Below are 24,956 nucleotides of genomic sequence, written 5' to 3'. Positions count from 1 at the left end.
TGGCTTTGTGATATATTACCAAAATAAAAATGTATAATAAATTTCTAAATCATTTCTTTTTTCATCTAACCTCACCGCCTTATGATACCCTCAACAAAAAATAGAAAACGTATGCAAAACGGTCGGAAGCGCACGAAAAACGATAGAAAGCGCACGAAAAACGACCGTAAACGCACGTAAAACGGTCAAAAACGTACGAAAAACGATCGAAAGCGCACGAAAAACGACCGTAAACGCACGTAAAACGGTCGAAACCGCACGAAAAACGATCGTAAACGCACGAAAAACGATCGAAAACGCACGGAAAACAACGTATGTTGAGATGTCATTGTCGAATACTTTGCTTCCCATTGCCCTCACGTTGAGTCCACAACGCTTAACCTCTCGACACTTTTGAATCTCCTCTTTCTCCTGATGATGCTAACTTGGTTAACAAAGATACGAGACGTAGTGCCCTTTTGGCATGTTGGAATGCTAGACTTCTGTTGAACCGACATGTTTTTTTCTTAAATGGCATATTTTGACGCACCCTGTACACTTCGACGTCATGTTTGTTTTCAATGATGTATTTTGAGACACCCCGTATACAATGACGAATCGCAGGTTAAGTTGTCATATTTTTTCTTAAATCTGATTCATTATTATGAAATATATCATTTTCGCGCTTCCAATTTTCGTCGAGTAGTTCACGATTAATTCCAAAACCGGCAACGCTACATTGCCCCATAAACAATGATTTATTTTACAACTGGCAACGCCGAATCTGCCATGCGACATGTATTGACATTTGACAGATGCAGTCTTATGAGTCTAGTGTTTACAGTGTCCTTCTTCAACCAATAGATAGTTCAGCTAGTGACTCATAGATGACTCTGTGTGTTCTATAACTTAATTTTCAAACCGGCAACGCTACATTACTCCATAAACATTGATTTATTGTACAACTGGCAACACCTGCTTGCACTAGCAACCGGTAAAACCTCAATCTCCATCTCTCTTTGCATCGATTACGTCACACGCGCCTCTCGCTCTTACACACACACATACACATCTTTATATGAAATATTAATTATTTCCCAAATCTTAGTATATCTTCCTATCTTCAATATGATAATGACGATTACATTCTATGGAAATCAAAAAAAAATGCTGTCAAGTATAATGAATGAGTCAATTTCGGTCCCGACAAAACTAACGCTATAAATACCCAATATTCGCAGTTAACTTCAATATCATACGAGGCGCGGACGATCCAGGTTCGAATATCATAACTATAAATTTTTTTTAATTAAAATCACGTGACTGGAACGTGACAAGAGTGGCGAGGGGTTATGTGGAGTACCAAGAAGGCGGTGATGTGGAGTACTGAGGGTGCCGAGTTCCATGCTTTAATCGCTACGATACTCGTTCCATCCTGTGCCGATGACGTCACACGTTTCCCCCACTCCTGTTTGAACCATAAATTGCAGTAAGTTCAGCTCCATAAGAAAATACACGGGATTTTGAGCCAGAATCCGCCTTGTTCATTTACTCGTGTGGCTCGAAGTTATTGGGGATGATTGAATTGGGCCTCATTTTCTACCTCCTTGATTAAATGGTGAGGCATACGTTCAATTTTTAAGAGAAGTGTATCCAGTACTGCTGGAGGAAGTTCCTTTGGGTATCAGAAGGGATATGTTTTTATGCATGATGCGGCTCCCGCCCATTTTCGTCAAGGAGCACGTCAGCATTCAACTGAAACATATGCAAATCAGTGGATAGGTTGAGGAGGACCACAGAACTGGCCCGCTCGATCTTCGGATCTGAATCCTCTCGATTTCTCTATTTGAAGCCATCTACAGCATTTGGTTTATCGTACTCTTGTTCGCGATGTAGAGGACTTGAGAAACCTCATCATCAATGCGTGCAGGATAATCAGAGAGACTACAGGAATATTTGAGCGAATACGTGGCTCAATGCGCCGATGTCTAGACGCATGCATAATGTCTGAAGGTAGACATATTGAACATTTACTGTGATTTCTACATGTTGTGTGTTTTGTTATTAATAAATTAGTTTTGTTTATTACACTTCAATCGTTTAATGCAGGTACTAACTACAAAATAACAATAAATCCAGTTCGCATTTATGACGATGTATCTCTGTAGTTGTTCATAAAATAATTTTTTGCTGTGAACTGGTTTATTTTGGGCATAAAACCCAATTGATATTTTTTGTTTATAATGAAACAGGATATCGGAAATAAATTTTTAAATGGTTAACAGATAATAAGACAAAAAGTTACATTGGAAATGAATTTTAGGGGTTGCATTGTCCACCCCTTACAACCATGGGGTGAACCAAATAAATAACTGGCTAAGTGTCTTTTTGGTAGTACAAAACGTCAGGTTGATATCAATATTGTAACTTTTTCAGTGCTTGTGAAAAAAATTGTTATACAAATTTTATGTACCCCCTTTAAGGGGCTGTAGCTTAGCAAGCGATGCTCCAATGAAGTCTATTTATATGGAAGATCTTATCTTTTTTTCGATGAGGAATCACCTCCTTGGATGTTTTACATTCAATCAGTTACACCCTGTATATCGACTGAAACTTTTCAGTAACACCCCATTTCCCAATTGATGGTGCCAGTTATTTATTATATCATTTCGAACTTCCATTGTCTAGTATGATGACAATTGATTTGAAATCCCTGAAAGAATCTGTAAATAATTGAAAAATGAAAAGGATAGCTGAAAAACTAACAATTATATCAAGCAAAAAAAACTCAAATCACAATGAAATAATACACAAGTAACGACAAAAAAAATTAAATATAAATGAATCCATTGATGTCGAAATCAGACGACCGGAAGTGAAAACCGGAAGTGACCTGTTTTTAACGGATTTGAAACCTTTTCACCCTGATGAATCCAAAAATAGCATATGTTTCAGTATACGATGATTTTTTTTATCAACAAATTTTGTGTTATGAATCAAACTCCTGTAATTGGATTACACTCGTAGTTGTTCGTAACCCAATAACTTTCAATTTCAAGTTTGTTCAATGATTTCCTTTGAATGTGCAATTCTTTCTATGTTATTTCACATTAGACACTGTATATTATACTTTTCATAATCTACAAATGAAATCATTTGAAATGTGTACCCACATCGATCTGATCCGGCTAGTATAGTGAAAATAGGTTATAATGCCCTTTTGTCTTCGACAAATGATTAATTATGTTTCATGACATGTAAACGAATCCATTGATGTTGAAATAATTGAAATCGAAAGACTGAAAGTGAAGACCGGAAGTGGTCGTTTTTTTATGGATTCGAAACGTTCTCACCATAAGGAATCCAAATATATATGTTTCAGTATACAATGATTTATAATTATAAATAAATAAACAACGATGTGTCTTACAATCGGCAACACCTGCTTGCGATAGGAACGTAAAATATCAATACCATCTCCATCTCTCTTTGCCTCGATTACGTCACATGCTTCTCTCGCTCTTACACACACATACACATCTTTATATGGAATATTTATTCTTTCCCAAATCTTAATATATATTCCTATCTTCAACATGATAATGACAATTACAACTTTCCTAACATTCTACGGAAACGAAAAAAATGTCAAATATATAAAATAAGTCAATTTCGGTCCCGACAAAACTAACGCTATAAATACCCATCATTCGCAGTTACTTTCAATATCTCACGTTGATGTAGAGGCTAAGGACAATGTCTACCACGCGAACTTCCTGGTTTCGATTTTCATTACTATGAACTTTTTTTAATTAAAATCACGTGACTGGAACGAGACAATGGGGCCGAGGCGTGAGGCCCAAAGGGGGCCGATCGGTGATGCGGAGTACTAAGGGGGCCGAGTTCCACGCTCTACGAAACTCATTCCATCCTGCGGCGATGACGTTTTCCCCACTTCCGTTTGCGCTCGTACATGAAAAAGTGAAAATGAAATTGAATATTTCAAAAGTCATTTTTTCCAATAAGAAGAAATAATAGTTACTGATCAATAATTTTAGCTCAAGGTAATACTTACTGAAAGGCAATAATGCTTACCTGAGGAATTGTGCTGAAACGGTACTGCGTAATGTCGCAAAGCAATCAACTCCAATTCTCCTCCAGTCGGGATTCACTTCTTGATGGTAATGATGATATCACTGCAGCAATGAGTATGTAGAAACTTGAAAAGTTTTCCATACATACATACATATAAATATATATATATATATATATATATATATATATATATATATATATATATATATATATATATATATATATATATATAGTTGAAGGACAGTCTTTGCTGACTAGTTAAGAACAAAACTTGGGAATTTCTTTGGGTGAACAGCAGAACGGAAGTGTACTCTTATAACACAAGTTATTCCAATATTTCGATAAAATTTATTATCATCTTCAGGGAAAAGCTACAAATGTTTTATGGTGATAATACAATATGAAAAAGTTATTTTATAATAAAAAATTTTTTTATACAACTTACTGTTAGTGAGGTTGGCCGTGTCGAAAAGAATGTTATATCTAAACAATTGAAACATGTCAATACAATAAAATAGTCATCAAGTTAAAAGAGGTAGACACCTCACTGGATACAAAGAAGAATAATGAATTAAAACTTTTAATAAAAATCGTTATTTGATTTAAAATTATGGGAATACCGGTAAACGCCATGTGCATTCAGAAACAAGAGAGAGAGGCATAAGACAGTTGACATATTGAAAATGACAGTTGTCATGTCATTATATTATAAAGGTGTGTTAGTTTGTAAATGATAACAATCTGGAACACAAAGGGAACTGATTATGGAACAAGTGTGATCAGAGACATCTGCTGTTCTGTAAGTAAATAAATGAGAGAAAATCCACAAAATCAAATATATTAATTAATTAACAAAATCCTCCGTGGTCTTGAGGAATGGAATGAAGAAAATATTTAATCAAAATAAAACCCTGCCTTAGGGAGGTTGGAAGTTTTGTTGAAACAAAATCAAATATTATGAAATTTATATTGGAGAAGAGAACCCAGAATTATTGTTCATTTGGAAATTATGTAAATTTTTATCAATGTCTAATAAGAAGGCATAGATTCCACTGAGATGATCAATGTCAGACCTTTTATTAAGGCAGTTATCTGATTGTAATATGAAAGACATTTCCAAAAACAATCTTTTAGATGTATTTCTTTCAGTTGATAAAATTTTTGCTGAATTAAAGTTCATGTTATGACCTTCTTTGTAAACATGATTGCTGAGAGCACATCTCTCAGGATGTAATCTACTGTCACTCTTATGTGACGAGATTCTGTCTTTTAGTAATCTTGACGTTTGACCAATATATTCACTACTACAATTTAGACAAGGAATGGAATAAATTAGATTAGACTGAAGGTTGATGGGAGTTTTATCTTTAAGTTTAGAAAATAGTTTATTAATGGTGAAAATGGTTCTAAAGGCTATTTTTACATTTAAATCTTTGAAAATTCTGCATAGCTTTGGTGTCATATCGCTTATGTATGGTAAAGAGGAGAATAATATAGGAACTGGAGGTGGATCAGTCCCAATTGTGACATTGTCAGACACTAAAGGATTTTCATCCAACTGGTTATTATTATTGACTTGCACGTCCATGGTAGACGTGCTAAATAAGATCTTCTTAAGTAGAGGATCTGGGTAGGAATTATTAATGAATAATTGGAAAAGTATATTTAAATTTTTTTTATGAAAAGAGGGATCGGAAATCTGCAGAATGCGATTCTTCATTTGTTTGACCAAATTAATTTTCGTTGACAGCTTGTGGTATGACCAATAGTTCAAGAACCAAGAGATTTGTTGTCTGGAAGACAACAAATCTCTTTCAATAAATTTTTTCATAAAATTAGATCAAAGAATTTAAATAAATTTAACAAATTATTAACAGCCATGAATAAATTAAAACTCTCTACCAAACCAGAATGGTTAAAGAATCTTTCAGGCACTAGTATCCCTGAAGATATTTCAAGTTTTTTGGCTCTAGGCCCCAAATTTAGTATTGAACCCATCGTTGATGGCACATTCTCCATAAAAAATCTTTTAGCTGATGTTGACTACATCACCTCCACTATCTCCAATGATAGTGAAAGAAACTCCTTAGTAGCACGTTCTACTAACATTATTACAAATTTTATAATTTCTAAACAACTTTTGAACAGAAATTTCTTCCAAAATCTGTTCTTAAAAACAAAACGCTTCTTAAAAAATAATCCAGACCTCGTAATTACCAAATCTGATAAAGGTAATGTTACTGTGATACTTGATCGTGACCAATATATCAACCTTTCTACAAATCTTATTGAAAATTGTGATTCTTATTCACAAGTAAATAAAGATCCGACATTACAAGTTCAACGTAACTGTAATGAGTTAATTAAACAATTATTTGAATCTAATCAGATTGACGAACCTACAAAAAAACGTCTCACCAATTATACTGGTATTTTACCAAAATTTTATGCTTTACCTAAAATTCATAAACCAACCCTATCTGTTAGACCCATTATTGCTTCAATTGGTTCTCCCACTGAAAAACTTGCTTCCTTTCTAACAGACATTTTAACTAAAGCTTATGAAAATGATAATCAATATTTTATTAAAGATTCTTTTGATGTGTTTTCCACATTCAACAAAATGAAACTTCCCAACAATTATGTAATTGCTAGCTTAGACGTCGTATCCCTCTTTAGTAATGTCTATTTAGACACTTGTCTTAGATCGATTGATAGAAAATGGGGACGTATTAGTCAATTTTGTGACATTCATAAAGACGATTTCCTCCAACTCATAACTTTCCTTTTTAATAATACTTATTTTTCATTTAATAGTAAAATTTATAAACAAACTTTTGGTACTCCAATGGGAGCTAAGATCAGCCCCATTTTAGCAGCATATGTCATGGATGACCTGCTAGATTTGGTCTTACAGGTACTTCCCTTTAATCTTTTCTTCATAAAAAAATATGTCGATGACATTATATTATCCCTTCCTCAAGATGGAATATCTGAGATTGTGGACATCTTCAACAGTTATGACCCTCACATACAGTTTACCATCGAAACTGAGAACAACGAACAATGGGTTCCCTTCCTTGATACAAAAGTTATCAGAACACCAGATAACACTCTACGCATAGATTGGTATCGCAAACCTATCAGTTCTGGGAGGTTCTTGAACTATTGGTCATACCACAAGCTGTCAACGAAAATTAATTTGGTCAAACAAATGAAGAATCGCATTCTGCAGATTTCCGATCCCTCTTTTCATAAAAAAAATTTAAATATACTTTTCCAATTATTCATTAATAATTCCTACCCAGATCCTCTACTTAAGAAGATCTTATTTAGCACGTCTACCATGGACGTGCAAGTCAATAATAATAACCAGTTGGATGAAAATCCTTTAGTGTCTGACAATGTCACAATTGGGACTGATCCACCTCCAGTTCCTATATTATTCTCCTCTTTACCATACATAAGCGATATGACACCAAAGCTATGCAGAATTTTCAAAGATTTAAATGTAAAAATAGCCTTTAGAACCATTTTCACCATTAATAAACTATTTTCTAAACTCAAAGATAAAACTCCCATCAACCTTCAGTCTAATCTAATTTATTCCATTCCTTGTCTAAATTGTAGTAGTGAATATATTGGTCAAACGTCAAGATTACTAAAAGACAGAATCTCGTCACATAAGAGTGACAGTAGATTACATCCTGAGAGATGTGCTCTCAGCAATCATGTTTACAAAGAAGGTCATAACATGAACTTTAATTCAGCAAAAATTTTATCAACTGAAAGAAATACATCTAAAAGATTGTTTTTGGAAATGTCTTTCATATTACAATCAGATAACTGCCTTAATAAAAGGTCTGACATTGATCATCTCAGTGGAATCTATGCCTTCTTATTAGACATTGATAAAAATTTACATAATTTCCAAATGAACAATAATTCTGGGTTCTCTTCTCCAATATAAATTTCATAATATTTGATTTTGTTTCAACAAAACTTCCAACCTCCCTAAGGCAGGGTTTTATTTTGATTAAATATTTTCTTCATTCCATTCCTCAAGACCACGGAGGATTTTGTTAATTAATTAATATATTTGATTTTGTGGATTTTCTCTCATTTATTTACTTACAGAACAGCAGATGTCTCTGATCACACTTGTTCCATAATCAGTTCCCTTTGTGTTCCAGATTGTTATCATTTACAAACTAACACACCTTTATAATATAATGACATGACAACTGTCATTTTCAATATGTCAACTGTCTTATGCCTCTCTCTCTTGTTTCTGAATGCACATGGCGTTTACCGGTATTCCCATAATTTTAAATCAAATAACGATTTTTATTAAAAGTTTTAATTCATTATTCTTCTTTGTATCCAGTGAGGTGTCTACCTCTTTTAACTTGATGACTATTTTATTGTATTGACATGTTTCAATTGTTTAGATATAACATTCTTTTCGACACGGCCAACCTCACTAACAGTAAGTTGTATAAAAAAATTTTTTATTATAAAATAACTTTTTCATATTGTATTATCACCATAAAACATTTGTAGCTTTTCCCTGAAGATGATAATAAATTTTATCGAAATATTGGAATAACTTGTGTTATAAGAGTACACTTCCGTTCTGCTGTTCACCCAAAGAAATTCCCAAGTTTTGTTCTTAACTAGTCAGCAAAGACTGTCCTTCAACTATATATATATATATATATATATATATATATATATATATATATATATATATATATATATATATATATATATATATATATATATATATATATATATATTTATATGTATGTATGTATGGAAAACTTTTCAAGTTTCTACATACTCATTGCTGCAGTGATATCATCATTACCATCAAGAAGTGAATCCCGACTGGAGGAGAATTGGAGTTGATTGCTTTGCGACATTACGCAGTACCGTTTCAGCACAATTCCTCAGGTAAGCATTATTGCCTTTCAGTAAGTATTACCTTGAGCTAAAATTATTGATCAGTAACTATTATTTCTTCTTATTGGAAAAAATGACTTTTGAAATATTCAATTTCATTTTCACTTTTTCATGTACGAGCGCAAACGGAAGTGGGGAAAACGTCATCGCCGCAGGATGGAATGAGTTTCGTAGAGCGTGGAACTCGGCCCCCTTAGTACTCCGCATCACCGATCGGCCCCCTTTGGGCCTCACGCCTCGGCCCCATTGTCTCGTTCCAGTCACGTGATTTTAATTAAAAAAAGTTCATAGTAATGAAAATCGAAACCAGGAAGTCCGCGTGGTAGACATTGTCCTTAGCCTCTACATCAACGTGAGATATTGAAAGTAACTGCGAATGATGGGTATTTATAGCGTTAGTTTTGTCGGGACCGAAATTGACTTATTTTATATATTTGACATTTTTTTCGTTTCCGTAGAATGTTAGGGAAGTTGTAATTGTCATTATCATGTTGAAGATAGGAATATATATTAAGATTTGGGAAAGAATAAATATTCCATATAAAGATGTGTATGTGTGTGTAAGAGCGAGAGAAGCATGTGACGTAATCGAGGCAAAGAGAGATGGAGATGGTATTGATATTTTACGTATATACGTTTTATGTATATATATATATATATATATATATATATATATATATATATATATATAAATCAAAAATGAAACAATTAGTGGACATAACACTCCAAAAAGGGGGGCAAACCGCGGACACGTGTTTCTGGCTATTGGCCTCATCAGCGCGGTGCAGCCAAGTGTAAAGGTGGGCAACACTTGTTTGCCGAAAGCAGGAAACAACACATATGCACGGAGTCAACAACAGGAGCCAACCGCGCTGATGAGGCCAATAGCCAGAAACACGTGTCCGCGGTTTGCCCCCCTTTTTGGAGTGTTATGTCCACTAATTGTTTCATTTTTGATTTGTACATCATACACACTCGATAAAATCTTTGTATATATATATATATATATATATATATATATATATATATATTGGATAATGTTAGCGACTGGAGAAATGTATGGTAAAATGGATTAACAGGGTCTTTCAGTCAAAAAATAAAAAATCATACTCTGCTTTACTTTGTCAAGCTTTCGCTTCTAATGGGAAGCTTCTTCAGGGCAGTAAAAGTGAGTGAAAAACAATAAATTGAAGATATAAATTGACGTAAAAGTTGACATAAAACAAAAAAATCGTATACATGTTAACTTTTACGTCAATTTATATCTTCAATTTATTGTTTTTCACTCATTTTTACTGCCCTGAAGAAGCTTCCCATTAGAAGCGAAAGCTTGGCAAAGTAAAGCAGAGTTTGATTTTTCATTTTTTGACTGAGAGACCCTGTTAATCCATTTTACCATCCATATATACATAGATCTAAAAAAATTGTCCATAGTAAGATTACGGTGTGAGCCCCATATGGGTTGGCATAACCTTGGCACTAGTGAAATATTGGATGTATCTAAACTATATGGACCCACTGGTTGTGTACCACAATAGATCTCCATTTTAGCAGTGTAAAACATTTTTGCGTCTACTTAAGAATAAACTTTCAACCCATATTTGTTGGGTTTACATGGAATATAGACTCTGAATCCACAGCGACCTCTAAATGACCACAACATTTCATCCACAGTTACATACTTCGATAGCGAGAAATATTTGGGCAAATTTTCATTTAGTTCATCAAAAAATTCTCTTACTGCTGCTAGTTTATCTAATTTAACCTTCTCTGTTCTTGTAGTAACATCGTCCATTCGGATATTTTGCAGCAAAAACTTGAACCTTTCAAGGGACATTGTCAATCTGAAAATCTCTATTCCCATGCCATTGGATCTGAACAGATCGCGTATATTTTGGCGACCACTTTTTGATTTTCCAGAAATATAAAGCAGCCCAAGTAGGGCTTTCAGTTCATCAATATCAGTGAGTCTGGCTGTTCTATATTCCTTAGAATATTGTTTCCTTTCTATTTGTCTGTTAGTGTGTACGACAATTTTTTCTAACATGGTGTCAGTGATAAATAAACTCCATATTTCAATTGCAGTTTTTTTCTCTTTTGCTAAACCTTTTACTCCTGGTAACCTTGTTATAATATTATCTGATCGTGTTCTTACATTTGGATATCTGGTAAAATGTTTTCTCCATCTGGTGCCATCTTTGGAAATGAAACAAGGGATACGAACAGACCTGTGGTTTCAGGTTCTGCAGCATCTTCTTCGATATCATCTTCGGACATTTCTTGCCCGGTATCCGAGTTTTCCTCCTGAACCAATAACTCATCTTCTTCTAGGCTACCGTCACTGTCTTCAGCTAATTCTATATCGCTATCTACCTCTTCAAAGAGCTGTTAAAGTCTTCTGACTTCTTCCTCGTAACACTATGAAGACATTTTTATCTGAAACCATTAACCAACTATTAAAAAAATATAACATTTCCAAGAAAAAATTTTTTATCTTACCACTTTACTAAATCAAAACAGTTACGGGACGACTAACATCGGTCTTCGAGACGGATCACGTAAAATCTCAAATGAGGAAAACAGTCACAACTTCCACCTTTAACGCTTCAGCAGACACTGATCAGCAGAGACAACCAACGAGACGAGTAACTTAATGATAAAATTTTGATCGGTGAAAACTGCACTGGCGAACTGTAAAGAAAGCCATTTGTAGAGGGCGTGCAGTATAGAACTAACAACCCCAGACTTTAGTTCTATGACACGCAGTCAAGTTGCATAGCTTCGGCATTATTCGTGTCCTCTTCGGAAAGTTGAAAGTGTGGCGGGAAAATTCAAATATTATGCCAGGTATTCTAGACCCCCGTTTAAACTTCAGTTAGTTGTTACTTGTTAGCAAAACTCAACAATTCCACAATTAACAGGAATTGGGTGAGAACTCAGTTCTAGTATCAATAATAGAATAACATTGATTGGATATAAGTATTTTAACTTATATCCATTCGATGTTATTCTATTTGCAATATTAGAATAGAGTCCCAACTCAATTTCAGATAATTGAGATTTGTTGTGTTTCGCAGACAAGCTACTGATTTATGTTTCCCATTATAATGAAATATCTTTAGTTATGTGTAGAATTATATCCGTTACTAAGAAATTGAGTATAAATGTTGCTGCTATTTGATACATTTATCTTGATTTTTATGACTATAATTAATGTTTATTATTTGAATAAAACATACTTTTTTGGTTAAACATAATAAATAATATATAAAAAAGACAACAAATTAGAAGACAACAAAATATTTTATTTACAAAAAATTAATTCATGTTAATATAATAATGTAAATACATGTTCTTTCATTTTATTGTTTTACGAGTGCTCGAACTTTTGTAATTTTTTAGCATGTGCATACTGTTTTTGTTCTCTATGTTCACGCATTTTTCTCTTGCACCTCTTCTCCAAGCAAAGAAATATGTGGCTTGCCACATATTTCTTTGCTTGGACCAGGAATAGGTTCAGTAACCACAATATTCTTATTTACTGGTGACAATGGTAAAATAATTTTATAATCCAAAATATCTGTAAAAAAAATAAAACTGTTACAATAATAAAATAATGTGAATTTTACACAGTCATTAACAACATAGTATATGATTTGACTTGTTAAAAAAGTAAGTTTACAAAGGTTTTTTCAAACATATTTATAAAGTAGATGAATTACAATACCACAAAAAAACAAATTCAAAATATACAGTGAGAGAATTAAAAGATTGATCTTCAACTGTTACATTTTCCTGTATTGCATATTATACTTCACTATATTGATAGTATGTCAAAAAAGATAAGTTTATATAAGAGATATAAAAAAACACAAAAATACTAAAGATGAGATAATGAATTAAATATTAATAGTGTTACATATAACCTTGATAAAAAATAAGATTTTTTTTACCTTTGAAAGTTATTTAAAATATAGGATTATAATTATAAATATAATAAAATATACAGCCTATTTAATACTACTTACTTATCCTTTTCTCCTCATTTATTTTGACATTTTGTTCTTCTCCCATAAATTTAATTGGAAGAGCATTGGATTTTAACTTCCATGACTTCTCTATATAGTCAGCTTTGTTGAAATGAGTGCTACAGATTCTCAAATGTCTCATATTTCCTGGATACTGAATTCCCAGACTATCCTGCCATAACTTACACCTAAAAAATTTGAACTATAGTTACAAACAGAAGAAGTAAAGGCAACTTTTTCAATATCCCACCCTCATGTACTACAGTTTAGGCATATGAGTTATCAGAACACAATTTAATCTTTTAAATAAGCATTAAACGATTACAAGAACTCCAATTGTTGAGATGGAGTCAAACCAATATTTTCATTATCTTTGAGCTATATACCTTGCAAAAGTGTTAGATTACATCAGATTTTACACTGATATGGCTTATGACAGTTTGCTTTTGATTGGAGTTTTTCTATGTTATCTACTATAATATATCTGCTATAAAACGTATCAGGCAGTGTTGTATGACAAAACAAGATACAATAATGCGAAAATACATTTCGTCAACTAGTTTTTTTTTGCAATGCTCTGGACATGTAGTATATTTCATAACAGACACAAACATATGAAACACATTTTACGTACTTACTTCTCAGCATTCCTTGGAAAGCAATGCATCTTGGGCACCTCATTTTCATCACAACCACACACTAAACAATACATTGTTTTTAAATATCTCTACTTACACCAGATTGAAAAGACAACAACAATATCACAGTAAATGTAATAAACCACAGCAAACAGGGTCGTTTCGTTTTTGATCTATAGGTTAGGTCAAGTTAGGTAGGTAAATAAAATCACGAACATACACTGTTGCCGTCTTTCATATCGAATTTTATGGAGGTGTTCACAATAATAATTTCCTATTTTCATTTCCTTTATTTTCAAAATTTTTATATATCGTATAATTCAAAGCGCTATACTTCAACTATGTTTACGAGTTAAGTTTTTACTTTCTACGCAATAACTATAAATATTTATTTTTTTACACAGTTGAATGATGGCATTGGCATTTGTAGAGATAAATAGTGAACTTCGTCAACGTTGCTACACTCCATGTCGCGATAGTAGCGCCATCACCCTGTGGCTTTTAATTATTGAAGGGAAATAGTTTAATTACAAATCTAATGAACAAGAGAAAGAAGAAATATATATTTAAAGAGAGCTACTCTCCTTAAGAGATAACGTGCCAGAAAAGGATCGATGAATAGTTGACCTGATTGAAGCGATCGCTTCACAACAGAACCATTTTTCCTATTAACTTAACAGTCTCGTTGGTTGTCTCTGCTGATCAGTTAGGAAGGTACTGAGAAGGGCAAAATTGTAACGCTAGCAATCGGGCCGTATTCGGAATAATTCGTAATCGTCGGTCTCAGAGACGTACTGTTAGTCCCGGAAGGTTAACCTTCTCCGTCAGGTTATATGTTGAATTTATTGTTTTTAACTCATTTTTACTGCCCTGAAGAAGTTTCCCATTAGAAGCGAAAGCTTGGCAGAGTAGAGCAGAGTTTTTGATTTTTTGACTGAGAGACCCGTTAATCTATTCTGCTGTACATTTCTCCAGTCGCTAAGATTATACAGGGTGTTCCTTAAACCCATGCTAATATTTAAGGAGGTAATTCTTAGACCCATTTCAAGAAAACATCTTTTCATGGACGTATGTCCTAAACGCCTTAAGTTTTGAGATACAGGGTGGCAAAGTTTTCAAAAATAATCAGTTTTTTAATAATAACTGAGATAATTTTGTAGACATCTTCGGCATATTTGGTACATATGTTCCATGCCTCAAGGCGCATTTTCTGATGTACACAAATTTGTATTTTTTCAAACAGTGGCATCCCTACGGGTTTCGCATTGAATATTTTTGGGGAAAAAGTACTACGCCAATGCTTTCTTTTCAAAATAAAATAATTTTTAAAATCCTCATTTATTTTTGAGAAAATTTGATCTCCTGATATTTCTTTGTCCAACGCATGATTTTCACTCAAAAATATAAAAATCGACAGAAAGCAAATTAAGAAATTAGATCAATTCTAAAATGAATGAGAATCTGAAACTTGCTTCATAACGCATTACCCATTCCCTAATAATATTTGAAAACATAACCTGCAAAAAAATAAATTTTTCACAAAAACGACTTTTATTTTATTTTGTGACAGTAAGTCTAAACGAATAGCACAAATTTGTTAATTAGTAATAATACCAAAACTGATTATAAAAATTGTTGGAAGTGGCCACCTGCACTTAGTATGCATGCTTCCGCCCTTCTACGCATGGAATTACGCACCCGTTCAAATATTCTCGGCGTATTTCATATAGTTTCACACGAGGCAACTATTCGCTCTCTTAAATCTTCTAAAGTATTAACGGGAGTTTTATACACAAGAGTTTTGAGGTGACCCCATAAAAGAAATCTAAACTGTTGAGATCGGGGAATCTTGCTGGCCATTGCTGAGGTCCTCCGCGACCTATCCAACGATTAGGATAAACTGTACTTGAATGGTTTCGGACAATTACACTGAAATGAGCAGGGGCGCCATCGTGCATGTACCATATTCGATTCCTTAACGCAAGTGGCACATCTTCCAATAACCCAGGTAAGTCTTCTTCGAGAAAGTGTAAATAAGAACGATCATCAAGGCGTCCTGGTGAAAAAAATGGGCCTATTAGATGATCACCTATGATTCCTGCCCATACATTAACCGAAAATTGGTGTTGGAAATGGGTTTCGGTTATTGCATGGGGATTTTCTTCAGCCCACACATGATTCTTATGGAAATTTTGAATAGCATTCCGAGAAAAATTTGCTTCGTCTGTGAACAAAATTCGTGTCTCAAACTGCGGATTTAGTGCAATACTTTGTAGATACCACTGACTGAAGTTCACACGCTGTGGAAAATCTCTGGGGAGTAATGCCTGCACTCTTGGAATATGGAATGAGTATAACAAAAAATCAACCAAAATACGCCAAACAATTTGATGACAAATATCCAGAGTTCTAGCGATCTTCCTCGTACTCGTCTCAGGATGTTCCTCAATTTCTTGCAGCACCGCTTCCTCAATTTCAGTAGTTACTACACGAGGTCTACCTTCCGGAGTCCCTTTCTTGAAACTACCAGTTTCCCCAAGTCGACGATTAATATTTGAAAAGGTTCGGCTATCTGGTAAGGCACGAATAGGATATCTTTCCTGATGAATGCGCCTGGCTTCTGTTGCATTACCATCGGCAAGGCCATATACGTAATGCATTTGCGCCATTTCCGCATTCGTATAATTTACCATATTTACTGATATATTCAGAAAAACAGCGGACTACCAAAATAACTTCAATAACACTTCAAAATCAATCAAAACGCGCTGTGACAGTTTTTAACACCAACACCTTACTTTAAACCAACATCAATATTAGCTACTGACGTTTGTACATACAGAGAATTCGTTTTTTATTGCTATGGTGGGTACGCTGTTTTTTCTGCTTTTAATCTTTAAAAGAAATCACATATCGACAAACTCCATATTTCCAAGAGGTGCAGTAAATAAATTCTGCTACACGTCATTTATTCCAGGATAATTAAATTTATGTTTTCAAAAATTATTAGGCGGTGCTGCGTTATGACATAATTTTAATTGAGAACAGTGCATCTGACAACAAACAAATACCTTTTAGATCCTCAATTATTTTGCAACAAATCTGATCTCTTAGTTTGCTTTCAGTCGATGCACGATACCGCATAAGATTTTTAAGGAATGTATCCTTAATTAAAGCGATTTTTAATTTTTTGAGCGAAAACCATGCGTCGGACAAAGAAAACCCAGCAAATCAAATGTGCTCAAAAATGTATGGAGATTTTAAAAATAATTTTTAATTCAAGATAAAGCAGTGGCGTAGTATTTTTTTCGCCAAAAATATACATTTCAAAACTCGTACGTACGCCACTGGCAGAGAAAATTTGGAAAATTGTACATCAGAAAATGCGCCTTGAGGCATGGAATATATGTATCAAATATGCCAAAGATGTCTACAAAATTATCTCAGTTATGATTAAAAAACTGATTATTTTTGAAAACTTTGCCACCCTGTATCTCAAAAGTTAAGGCGTTTAGGACATACGTCCATAGGACGTTTTTTCTTTAAAATGGGTCTAAGAACTATCTCCTCAAATATTAGCATGGGTTTAAGGAACACCCTGTATAATCTTAGCGACTGGAGAAATGTACAGCAGAATAGATTAACGGGTCTCTCAGTCAAAAAATCAAAAACTCTGCTCTACTCTGCCAAGCTTCCGCTTCTAATGGGAAACTTCTTCAGGGCAGTAAAAATGAGTTAAAAACAATAAATTCAACATATAACCTGACGGAGAAAGTTAAACATGTATAGATTATTTTGTGTTTGACAAATGTCATACCTTCACATAAATGTCATTCATGACATCAGCGTAGCACTCTGATTCATTTCAGATGATCCTTGAATATTAGTTGATTTTGCTTTCAAAGGTAAGATAATTGTCTCATAGATTCTCTCGTGTGCTAATTGATAACCTAGGATTTTTTTCGAACTGCATCCTTGCTTCAATTAACTTTTTTTCAAACATATTTCATCATCATTACATAATATGTTCATTTCTAAACTATGTTCAATGAAATGTCGTCTGAAATATCTAACACCTGAATGAATCAATTTTTTTCAAGAAAGTCAAAGATATATTAGAGCATCTAATCATGCAATCCTCTACGATAACATTTAATTTGCACTACTCTATCCTAATTAATAACGGAAAATTCATATTTATTGACCCAACATTCCACACACATACCTTGAAATTGCTTGTATCTGGTGACGATACATTGTCTAAAAAATATGGTTGAGATTCATATTATCCTGTTCGAAGAGTACAATAAAATTTTAATCGTTTTGGATCAACTGTTTCGAGATTCGAAAATATGTCTGTGCCAGATGGAAGCAATCCACAGTTTTATTGGTTCTCATGCTGGAAAAAGAATGCCTAACATCCCGTTCTCCACACACAACAACATTGAAAATTATTACTGAATCAGGATTGTCATCTGATATGATCTATTAATTCAGCTGCATTATTGACTAGAGTGTGAAACCCCAACTCCTTAAATTGGAGCTAGTACATCACGTGAGTACTAATATTTGTGTTGATAGAGAGACTTTGATCTTTAAAAAAAAATCTGTTTTTCCGTTAACCAGCTGTCGCACCCCGTACGAACGAAACACAAAACTTGTGCGAGCTAAGGACTAACGAGGTGTTACCTTTGAACGTGTGGTTCCCAACACGTGTTGGACGAGAGCAAGTGGAAATGGATCGTTCAGCTTGGGGCTAGAATCACCGACCAACATGGCGGTCGATTTGAGTGAGTGAACAAAGCACTCACGTCGAACCGACCAGCTACCAGTCGAATAAATGAAGATAAACATTTGCAAATCGTAATCCGAGATGTTGAGTCAGTGGAGAAATCATTAAATTTGTCGTCTCACAGTTCTGGAGTCCAATAATCAAGTCTTGAACTGATAGTGGCAGTGAAGATCTGCGACGCTGTTCAACACCACTTTAACACCTCACTTTGTCTTCAAAAGTATCAATGGAAAACTGGTCCTTCTGGTAAACAGTGCGCCTTATAATATGGTAGTTAGAAATTCTACAAGCAGATCCCTCTATTGAATCCTTCATTTGAATGGGAAATATGAGCCGATACAGATGAAATCAACTGCAGTCAAATAAAACCGGTGAAGGGTTTCTCATCGTTGATTTCCCATTTGAATTACACTTTCCTGGTTATCAGTATCGCGAACCTGGCACGAAATCATACAGAAAACGTATCAATCAACTCGATTTAGCATACTGAAGGCACGATATTGCATATTCACAAATTTCAAGAGACCTCACCGTCATACACATTGCAAATCAAGAGCTCCAAAAAACTGCATTAAGTCGATTCAAAGACATCTCCATCTATGAGAAATGGGATGCTTGGCTGATAAGAAATATAATATAGAAAAGCTTCGATTCAGTATAGGGTGTGAGTCATCACACAAACCACGTATACAGGCGAAGAGAAGTGCTATTAAGAAACTAGAAGACTAGAATGATATTGAAATCCCTAAAGATAGTAGCTTTGTACCTCTCGGTCCTAAAATCGTTCTTCACAAGGCGGGATAAATTATACTAATTCCAAAAATTGGTGGAATATTACCAACCATTTCAATTTTTGCCGGTTGATCAGCACAAGGTAGTTCAGCTGGCGCTTCAGCTAATATAACAGAAGCAGTTCAGGTAGTGAGAGCAAGCAGGATGCAATTGAGTGAGGCTACTCGTCATAACAAACACATGAAGGCAATCACTCATGATGAAAAGAAAGTGGGATCTACTCAAAGCCTCATCGTGAACGATCAGTGGTGTATGTGAAGACTCGAAATTCAAAAACCTCATAAATTTGCGACTTCGAACAACTCTTTTCAACGTCGACCTGAACTATTACGCTGAGATAATTTCTTATTTTCGAGCGATATTTGCGGCTGATATTTTACCAAATAGATGCGGTTTAGGGACACAAGAGGTAGCATACAGAAAAAGTGGTAGGTGCAATACTTTGGAAATTTTGTTGATTCATACATACTCTCCGAAAAATTGATTCGCCATTTTTCCCATATTTCAAAACCTATCAATAATATAATATGTTAAAATGAGCTCAGCAACACCTAGGAGAAAAATCTTTTGTGCTTATTATGGAGTAATTGTTGTTAATGTTATAACACATAATGGTATGGATGACTTAGATAGGCCACTCAAGAAGGAACGATCACTCCACAATTCTTTCTGTCAGCAATGAAAGGACGGGTATCACTGAAAATTCATCAGTCATGTCACAAACGTTTCCATTGTCAGGGTACTCTGGCGAGTTGAGTGCCAACTTCAACCCACTTATCGAATTTGATACCGCTAGTAATTATGGACTAGGATTGCAGGTTTCTACTTCTACAACTCCATATTCAATATAGATGCAGAGCATAATTACGTTATTAACTCACAGCCCACGATCAAAAAAGTTTTACCTGAGGCATATGACATTGATGAAATCGATGAGGTGTTTGATATTTTTATCAAATCCTAAGAACTGCAACAAGAAAATGAGGTTGAGGATAATATCGACGGATTATTTTTCCTACATATAAAAAACAACACACTGAAATGCGAAATTCGGACACATCATTACATACATCTCAAACATAAATACAGCATTGCTGAACTTTTCTGGTTCTATGCCAATGTGTTGAGCAACGATAAAACTCATGAATCAGCATTGCGTGTGGATATTAAATGGAGTGAGAATTATTGGTGTGTACTGTGATGTGTCCGCTGGAGCATATTCGATTGGTGATTGAACACACAGTATTTCTAAATTTGATATTGTTGTTGGACACAGGTTCAATTCCACCAATGAACCAAAAAATATTATTCGTATGCCAATCCATCCTGGAGTTTGTCAGTATCTCGATAATATTACTTTACATATATTGAGTAATAATGGTAATATGTACATACCATCCCATAACAAAAGTCATTAAGGTGGTGATCATTTTGAACGTGATTGTTGAGAACTATTGTGGTCCATCTGTCTATATGTCTTACGAAAAACATCATATGACCGATATTACTTTATGGAATGGCAAATAGTACTAGTCATTTATCCTCACATTCAGTGTGGCGGTGATTATCATTCTAATATATTCACTAATAAGAGAAACTATACACTAAACTGAATACTCGGTATGGAATTCTCATGCAAATGTCACGGTATTAGTGAGATATAAATTCACGAAACGGAAAATATTTTCAACCACTTGATACTATTGTTGAATTGCTAAACAATTGAATTAGTATCGTCATGTTTCTCTTCCCAAAATTATTTGTATGAGTTCACTTTTTCCTTCAATTATAGTACAATTAAATTATGGCGGTACGAGACATAATCGCATCTCACTAACTGAAAACTGAATTGAAAATTTAATTTCCTCCGAACTTTCGATAGAGCATGCAATAAGATATCGTCAAATCAAGTCGGAATTCTGCTTGAATCCAATTCCAAGAAGTTTTCGAGGTCGGAACTTTAATAATGAATAGGGTCAAGTCTTTCTAAAGTATGCTGAAAGGAATGGTATGAAAATTTCAAGATGTTGGAAATTATTGAGTAATAGGTCGAAATATCGGAGATAAGTTACGAGTTCAAAGATCACTCGATTCTGGGATTCCCGAAAAAAAAAACCATCGTTGTAGAGAATGATGAGGGAGTTTATTTGAAATAGCAATATTATTGAACAGAATAGGTAACTCACGATTGAATGAAACAAATTTGTTTGTAGATATTCGCATATTAGTCTGGTTCACATGTACTCGATTCAGCTCTTTTTGGTGACATTTTTCAGCCCCGTCCAAAAATTACGACCAAGGTGTCATTCGATTCGTATTTTTGCCTACAAAGTTTAAGGAAAGGTCCGAAAATGCGAAAAAAATGGGGCTTTGGTTTTTTCTCAATATCTCGCAAATTTTAAAAATTTTGGAAATTTGAAACAAGATTTGAAAAGATCAATGAATTTGCGTAAAAAAAGTCCCGACTCCCGAAACTATATCTCGTTTATTTATAATTTTTACAGAGCCCTGAAAATTGAGCCAAAAGCGGGTAGTCTGGCTTCCGCGCGCCTTTCGTCACTCTGACATAAAAACAAAAAAAAATATTTAAACATATTAAAATGTAAATATTGAGAAATGAAAAAATTCATGTGATGTTGGGATACATCAATAAATGATAATTCGCAGTCAAAAAAAATGTATCCCAATTTTAAGGTTAATTATAAATTTGTTAATTAATAACTTCATCTGAATTAAAAGTTAATATACAAATCCCTATAATTATTAAACTAAAACCCTGGCATTTTTTTCCTTTGGTGAAATTTTCCTTAATAGGCAAAATAATAGATTACCGTTGCCAAAATGAAAAAATTGTTATTTTCTATTTTTTCATTAACAATTGAAAATTATAATTTCATAAAAAATACATAACAATTTTTTTAAATTCTTTATTGTTTCAATGACTAAATACTAATCCATAATTTTTTTTTGAATTTTTTTACAGGTATTGTTGATAAATTTATTATTTACAAGCAATTCGAAATTTATTTTTTTGCGTTATGTTAATTGGAAAAATCATGATTTTTGGAAAAAAAATGGTTTCTTGAAAAATTTTTTTGTTGCTGAAAATTGCGTTTGTTGATTAACAATCGTTTCTTGCAACTAAATATTAAAATTAAGGAAACTTTTTTTTAAATCATAAATTCTATTGTTCTTTAAGGTTTTGAAAAAATTGTGAGCATCGGAAATTTGAAGAAGGTTAATGAGAAAACTCATTAAAATTAAAATAACAGAATGACTGATTGCTTCATTTAATTTTCTCAAACTTCATACTAATATGACAATAAGTGAATGTTGATGATCCTACAACTACTAAAAGTGCAAGTAATAAAATCCTTATGATTTATTGTTCCATGACACGAAGTTTATGTTGAAGAGACTTGAAAAATTTTTCTTCTTTTAATAAATAACGATCAATAATTGAATAAATAATAGGACTACAACTTAAGTAAAAGGCTTAAATTGTTAATAAATTCATAATGAACAAAAAAGACCTGAAGCATATTTATCATAACTGCAATAGTTTGAAAGTTATTATAGTTATAAAAGCGAAGGAGCGAATGAAAAAGACAAGTATCAAGGTATCACAATATTAAAAGTTTTATAAAAAATAGAATATATTTAAAAAAAACAAACACATAGTTACTTTTATTATAGAACAAAGTATTGAAAAAAAAATTAAAAAAATTATTTGTTCATAACATTTTTTTTTAAATAAACAATTAGAAAAAGAATAAAAGAGAAGTTTTTTCAAAACCTTAAAGATCAATAGAATTTATGATTTTTAGAAAAAAAAACGGTTCCTTAATTTCAATATTCAGTTGCAAAAAATACGATTGTTAATTAATAAACTCATTTTTTAGCAACAAAGAAATTTTTTTAATAAACCATTTTTATTCTAAAAATCATGATTTTTCTCCATTAATATAATGCATTCTCCATTGATATAATATAATGCTTATAAACAAATTATTTGTTTATAAAAAATGTATTAACAATAGCTGTAAAAAAATTAAAAAAAAATATCAATGATTAGTTTTTAGCCATGAGACATTGAAACAATAAAAAATAAAAAAAAATTGTAATGTATTTTTTATAAAATTATAATTTTCAATTGTCAATAAAAAAATAGAAAATAACAATTTTTTCATTTTGGCAACGGTAATCTATTTTTTTGCCTATTAAGGATAACTTCACCAAAGGAAAAAAATGCCAGGATTTTAATTTAATAATTATAGAGATTTTTATATTACCTTTCAATTCAGAAAAAGTTATTAACGTTAAAATCGAAATAAAAATGTTTTGACTGCGGATTATTGTTTATTGATGTATCCCAACATTACATGAATTTTTTCATTCCTTAATATTCACATTTAATATGTTCAAATAATTATTTTTGTTTTCATGTCAGAGTGACGAAAGGCGCGCGGAAGCCAAACTACCCGCTTTTGGCTCTATTTTCAGGGCTCTGTAAAAATTATAAATAATCGAGATACAGTTTCGGGAGTCGGGACTTTTTTTACGCAAATTCATTGATCTATTCAAATCTTCATCAAATTTCCAAAATTTTTTAAATTTTTCGAGATATCAAGAAAAAACTAAAGCCCCATTTTTTTCACTTAATTGTTTATAACTTTTTTAATTTTTATCGACGCGTTTTCGGACGTTTCCTAAAACTTTCTAGGCAAAAATACGAATCGAATGACACCTTGGTCGTGATTTTTGGACAGGGCTGAAAAATGTTACAAAAAAAAGTATATGTGAACTAGACTATATTGAATCGCAATACCTCGTTAATAATTTTGTTGCACAAGTTCCAGCTTTGAGGAGAATCGTAGTTGATTATACGTCGCCATGAAATAATTATTCGGGTCTTTTTTCAAACCATATAAAATTTAGTGATTATGTTCTGATGATTTCATATGTTAACAAATAAAAGTGTTATGTCAATTTCTCGCTAGAGAATTTATCTTAATATAACCAAGTTATTCATGTTTCGTTACATGGTTACATGATGCTTAAGTGGCTCAGGAATTATCAAAATTGCTTACCCGGTACACAAGGCTAATAATTACAAGAGTTGATATCGTTGACATATAATGAAAGAGCAATACGAGAAAAGCCGATATTCTTGTGAATGACTGAAACAGAATCATATTCAAAAGATATACATGATAATAATAAAAATATTTCTGGTCATCATGAACCGTTTATGAGACTTCATTTATTTATTAATATACACCAGTTATGATCTAAATGAAATATCGTTCAGTGTTATCATGAAAAAATTTCTCGAATGAATGAAAACTATTGTTAGAGATAATAAATACATTCATGCCCAAAGATTCATTGTACTTATGAAAACATCATCATGAACTATTTTTATGGTAACAGCAAAGTGATTTTCATAGTAATGATGAATCTTTTTATGTCGAATATGATTCAAATTTATCAAATTCATGAAAACAATTTATTGAATGAACATTCAAGGAGTACATAAAAATGTATTCATGAATACATGATAAACACGGTTTAATTAGGGAATTGATGCGTTTCTGAAAATTATAAAAATGTTAATTGAAAGCATTAGCCGATTTATTGATATCATGAAGCACAAGCAAAGGTTTT

The 24,956-nt window shown here is 33.0% G+C and overlaps 2 protein-coding genes across 2 annotated transcripts in view; one reads left to right on the top strand and one right to left on the bottom strand.

The window, feature by feature from the left end:
* Nucleotides 1-24,956, top strand: part of Oct-TyrR (Octopamine-Tyramine receptor) — a 1,115,181-nt gene that overhangs the window by 584,255 nt on the left and 505,970 nt on the right. The window lies entirely within an intron of this gene.
* On the bottom strand, nt 12,324-13,887 carry LOC141487438 (uncharacterized). Its single transcript, XM_074186516.1, has 3 exons — nt 13,706-13,887; nt 13,068-13,255; nt 12,324-12,619 (listed from the first exon to the last, which is right to left on the bottom strand). Exons 1-3 carry the CDS (start codon nt 13,777-13,779, stop codon nt 12,471-12,473), a joined length of 411 nt encoding a protein of 136 aa, XP_074042617.1. The 5' UTR covers nt 13,780-13,887; the 3' UTR covers nt 12,324-12,470.

The sequence above is a fragment of the Leptinotarsa decemlineata genome, unplaced genomic scaffold, assembly GCF_025532065.1.
Source record: "Leptinotarsa decemlineata unplaced genomic scaffold, Ldec_3_MD MMD2_P_RNA_scaffold_2, whole genome shotgun sequence".
Classification (NCBI taxonomy): Eukaryota; Metazoa; Arthropoda; class Insecta; order Coleoptera; family Chrysomelidae; genus Leptinotarsa; species Leptinotarsa decemlineata.
The sequence above is the reverse complement of the archived record's forward strand: the minus strand, read 5'-3'. Positions and strand labels throughout refer to the sequence as shown.

Bases quoted from the DNA above. Each gene is read 5' to 3' on its own strand.
- LOC141487438 (XM_074186516.1), bottom strand. From the start codon at position 13,779: ATGTATTGTTTAGTGTGTGGTTGTGATGAAAATGAGGTGCCCAAGATG. The intron at 13,256-13,705 runs GTAAGTACGTAA...CAAATTTTTTAG, and splicing joins TTTCCAAGGAATGCTGAGAA to GTGTAAGTTATGGCAGGATA. The intron at 12,620-13,067 runs GTAAGTAGTATT...TTTTTTTTACAG, and splicing joins AAATGAGGAGAAAAGGATAA to ATATTTTGGATTATAAAATT.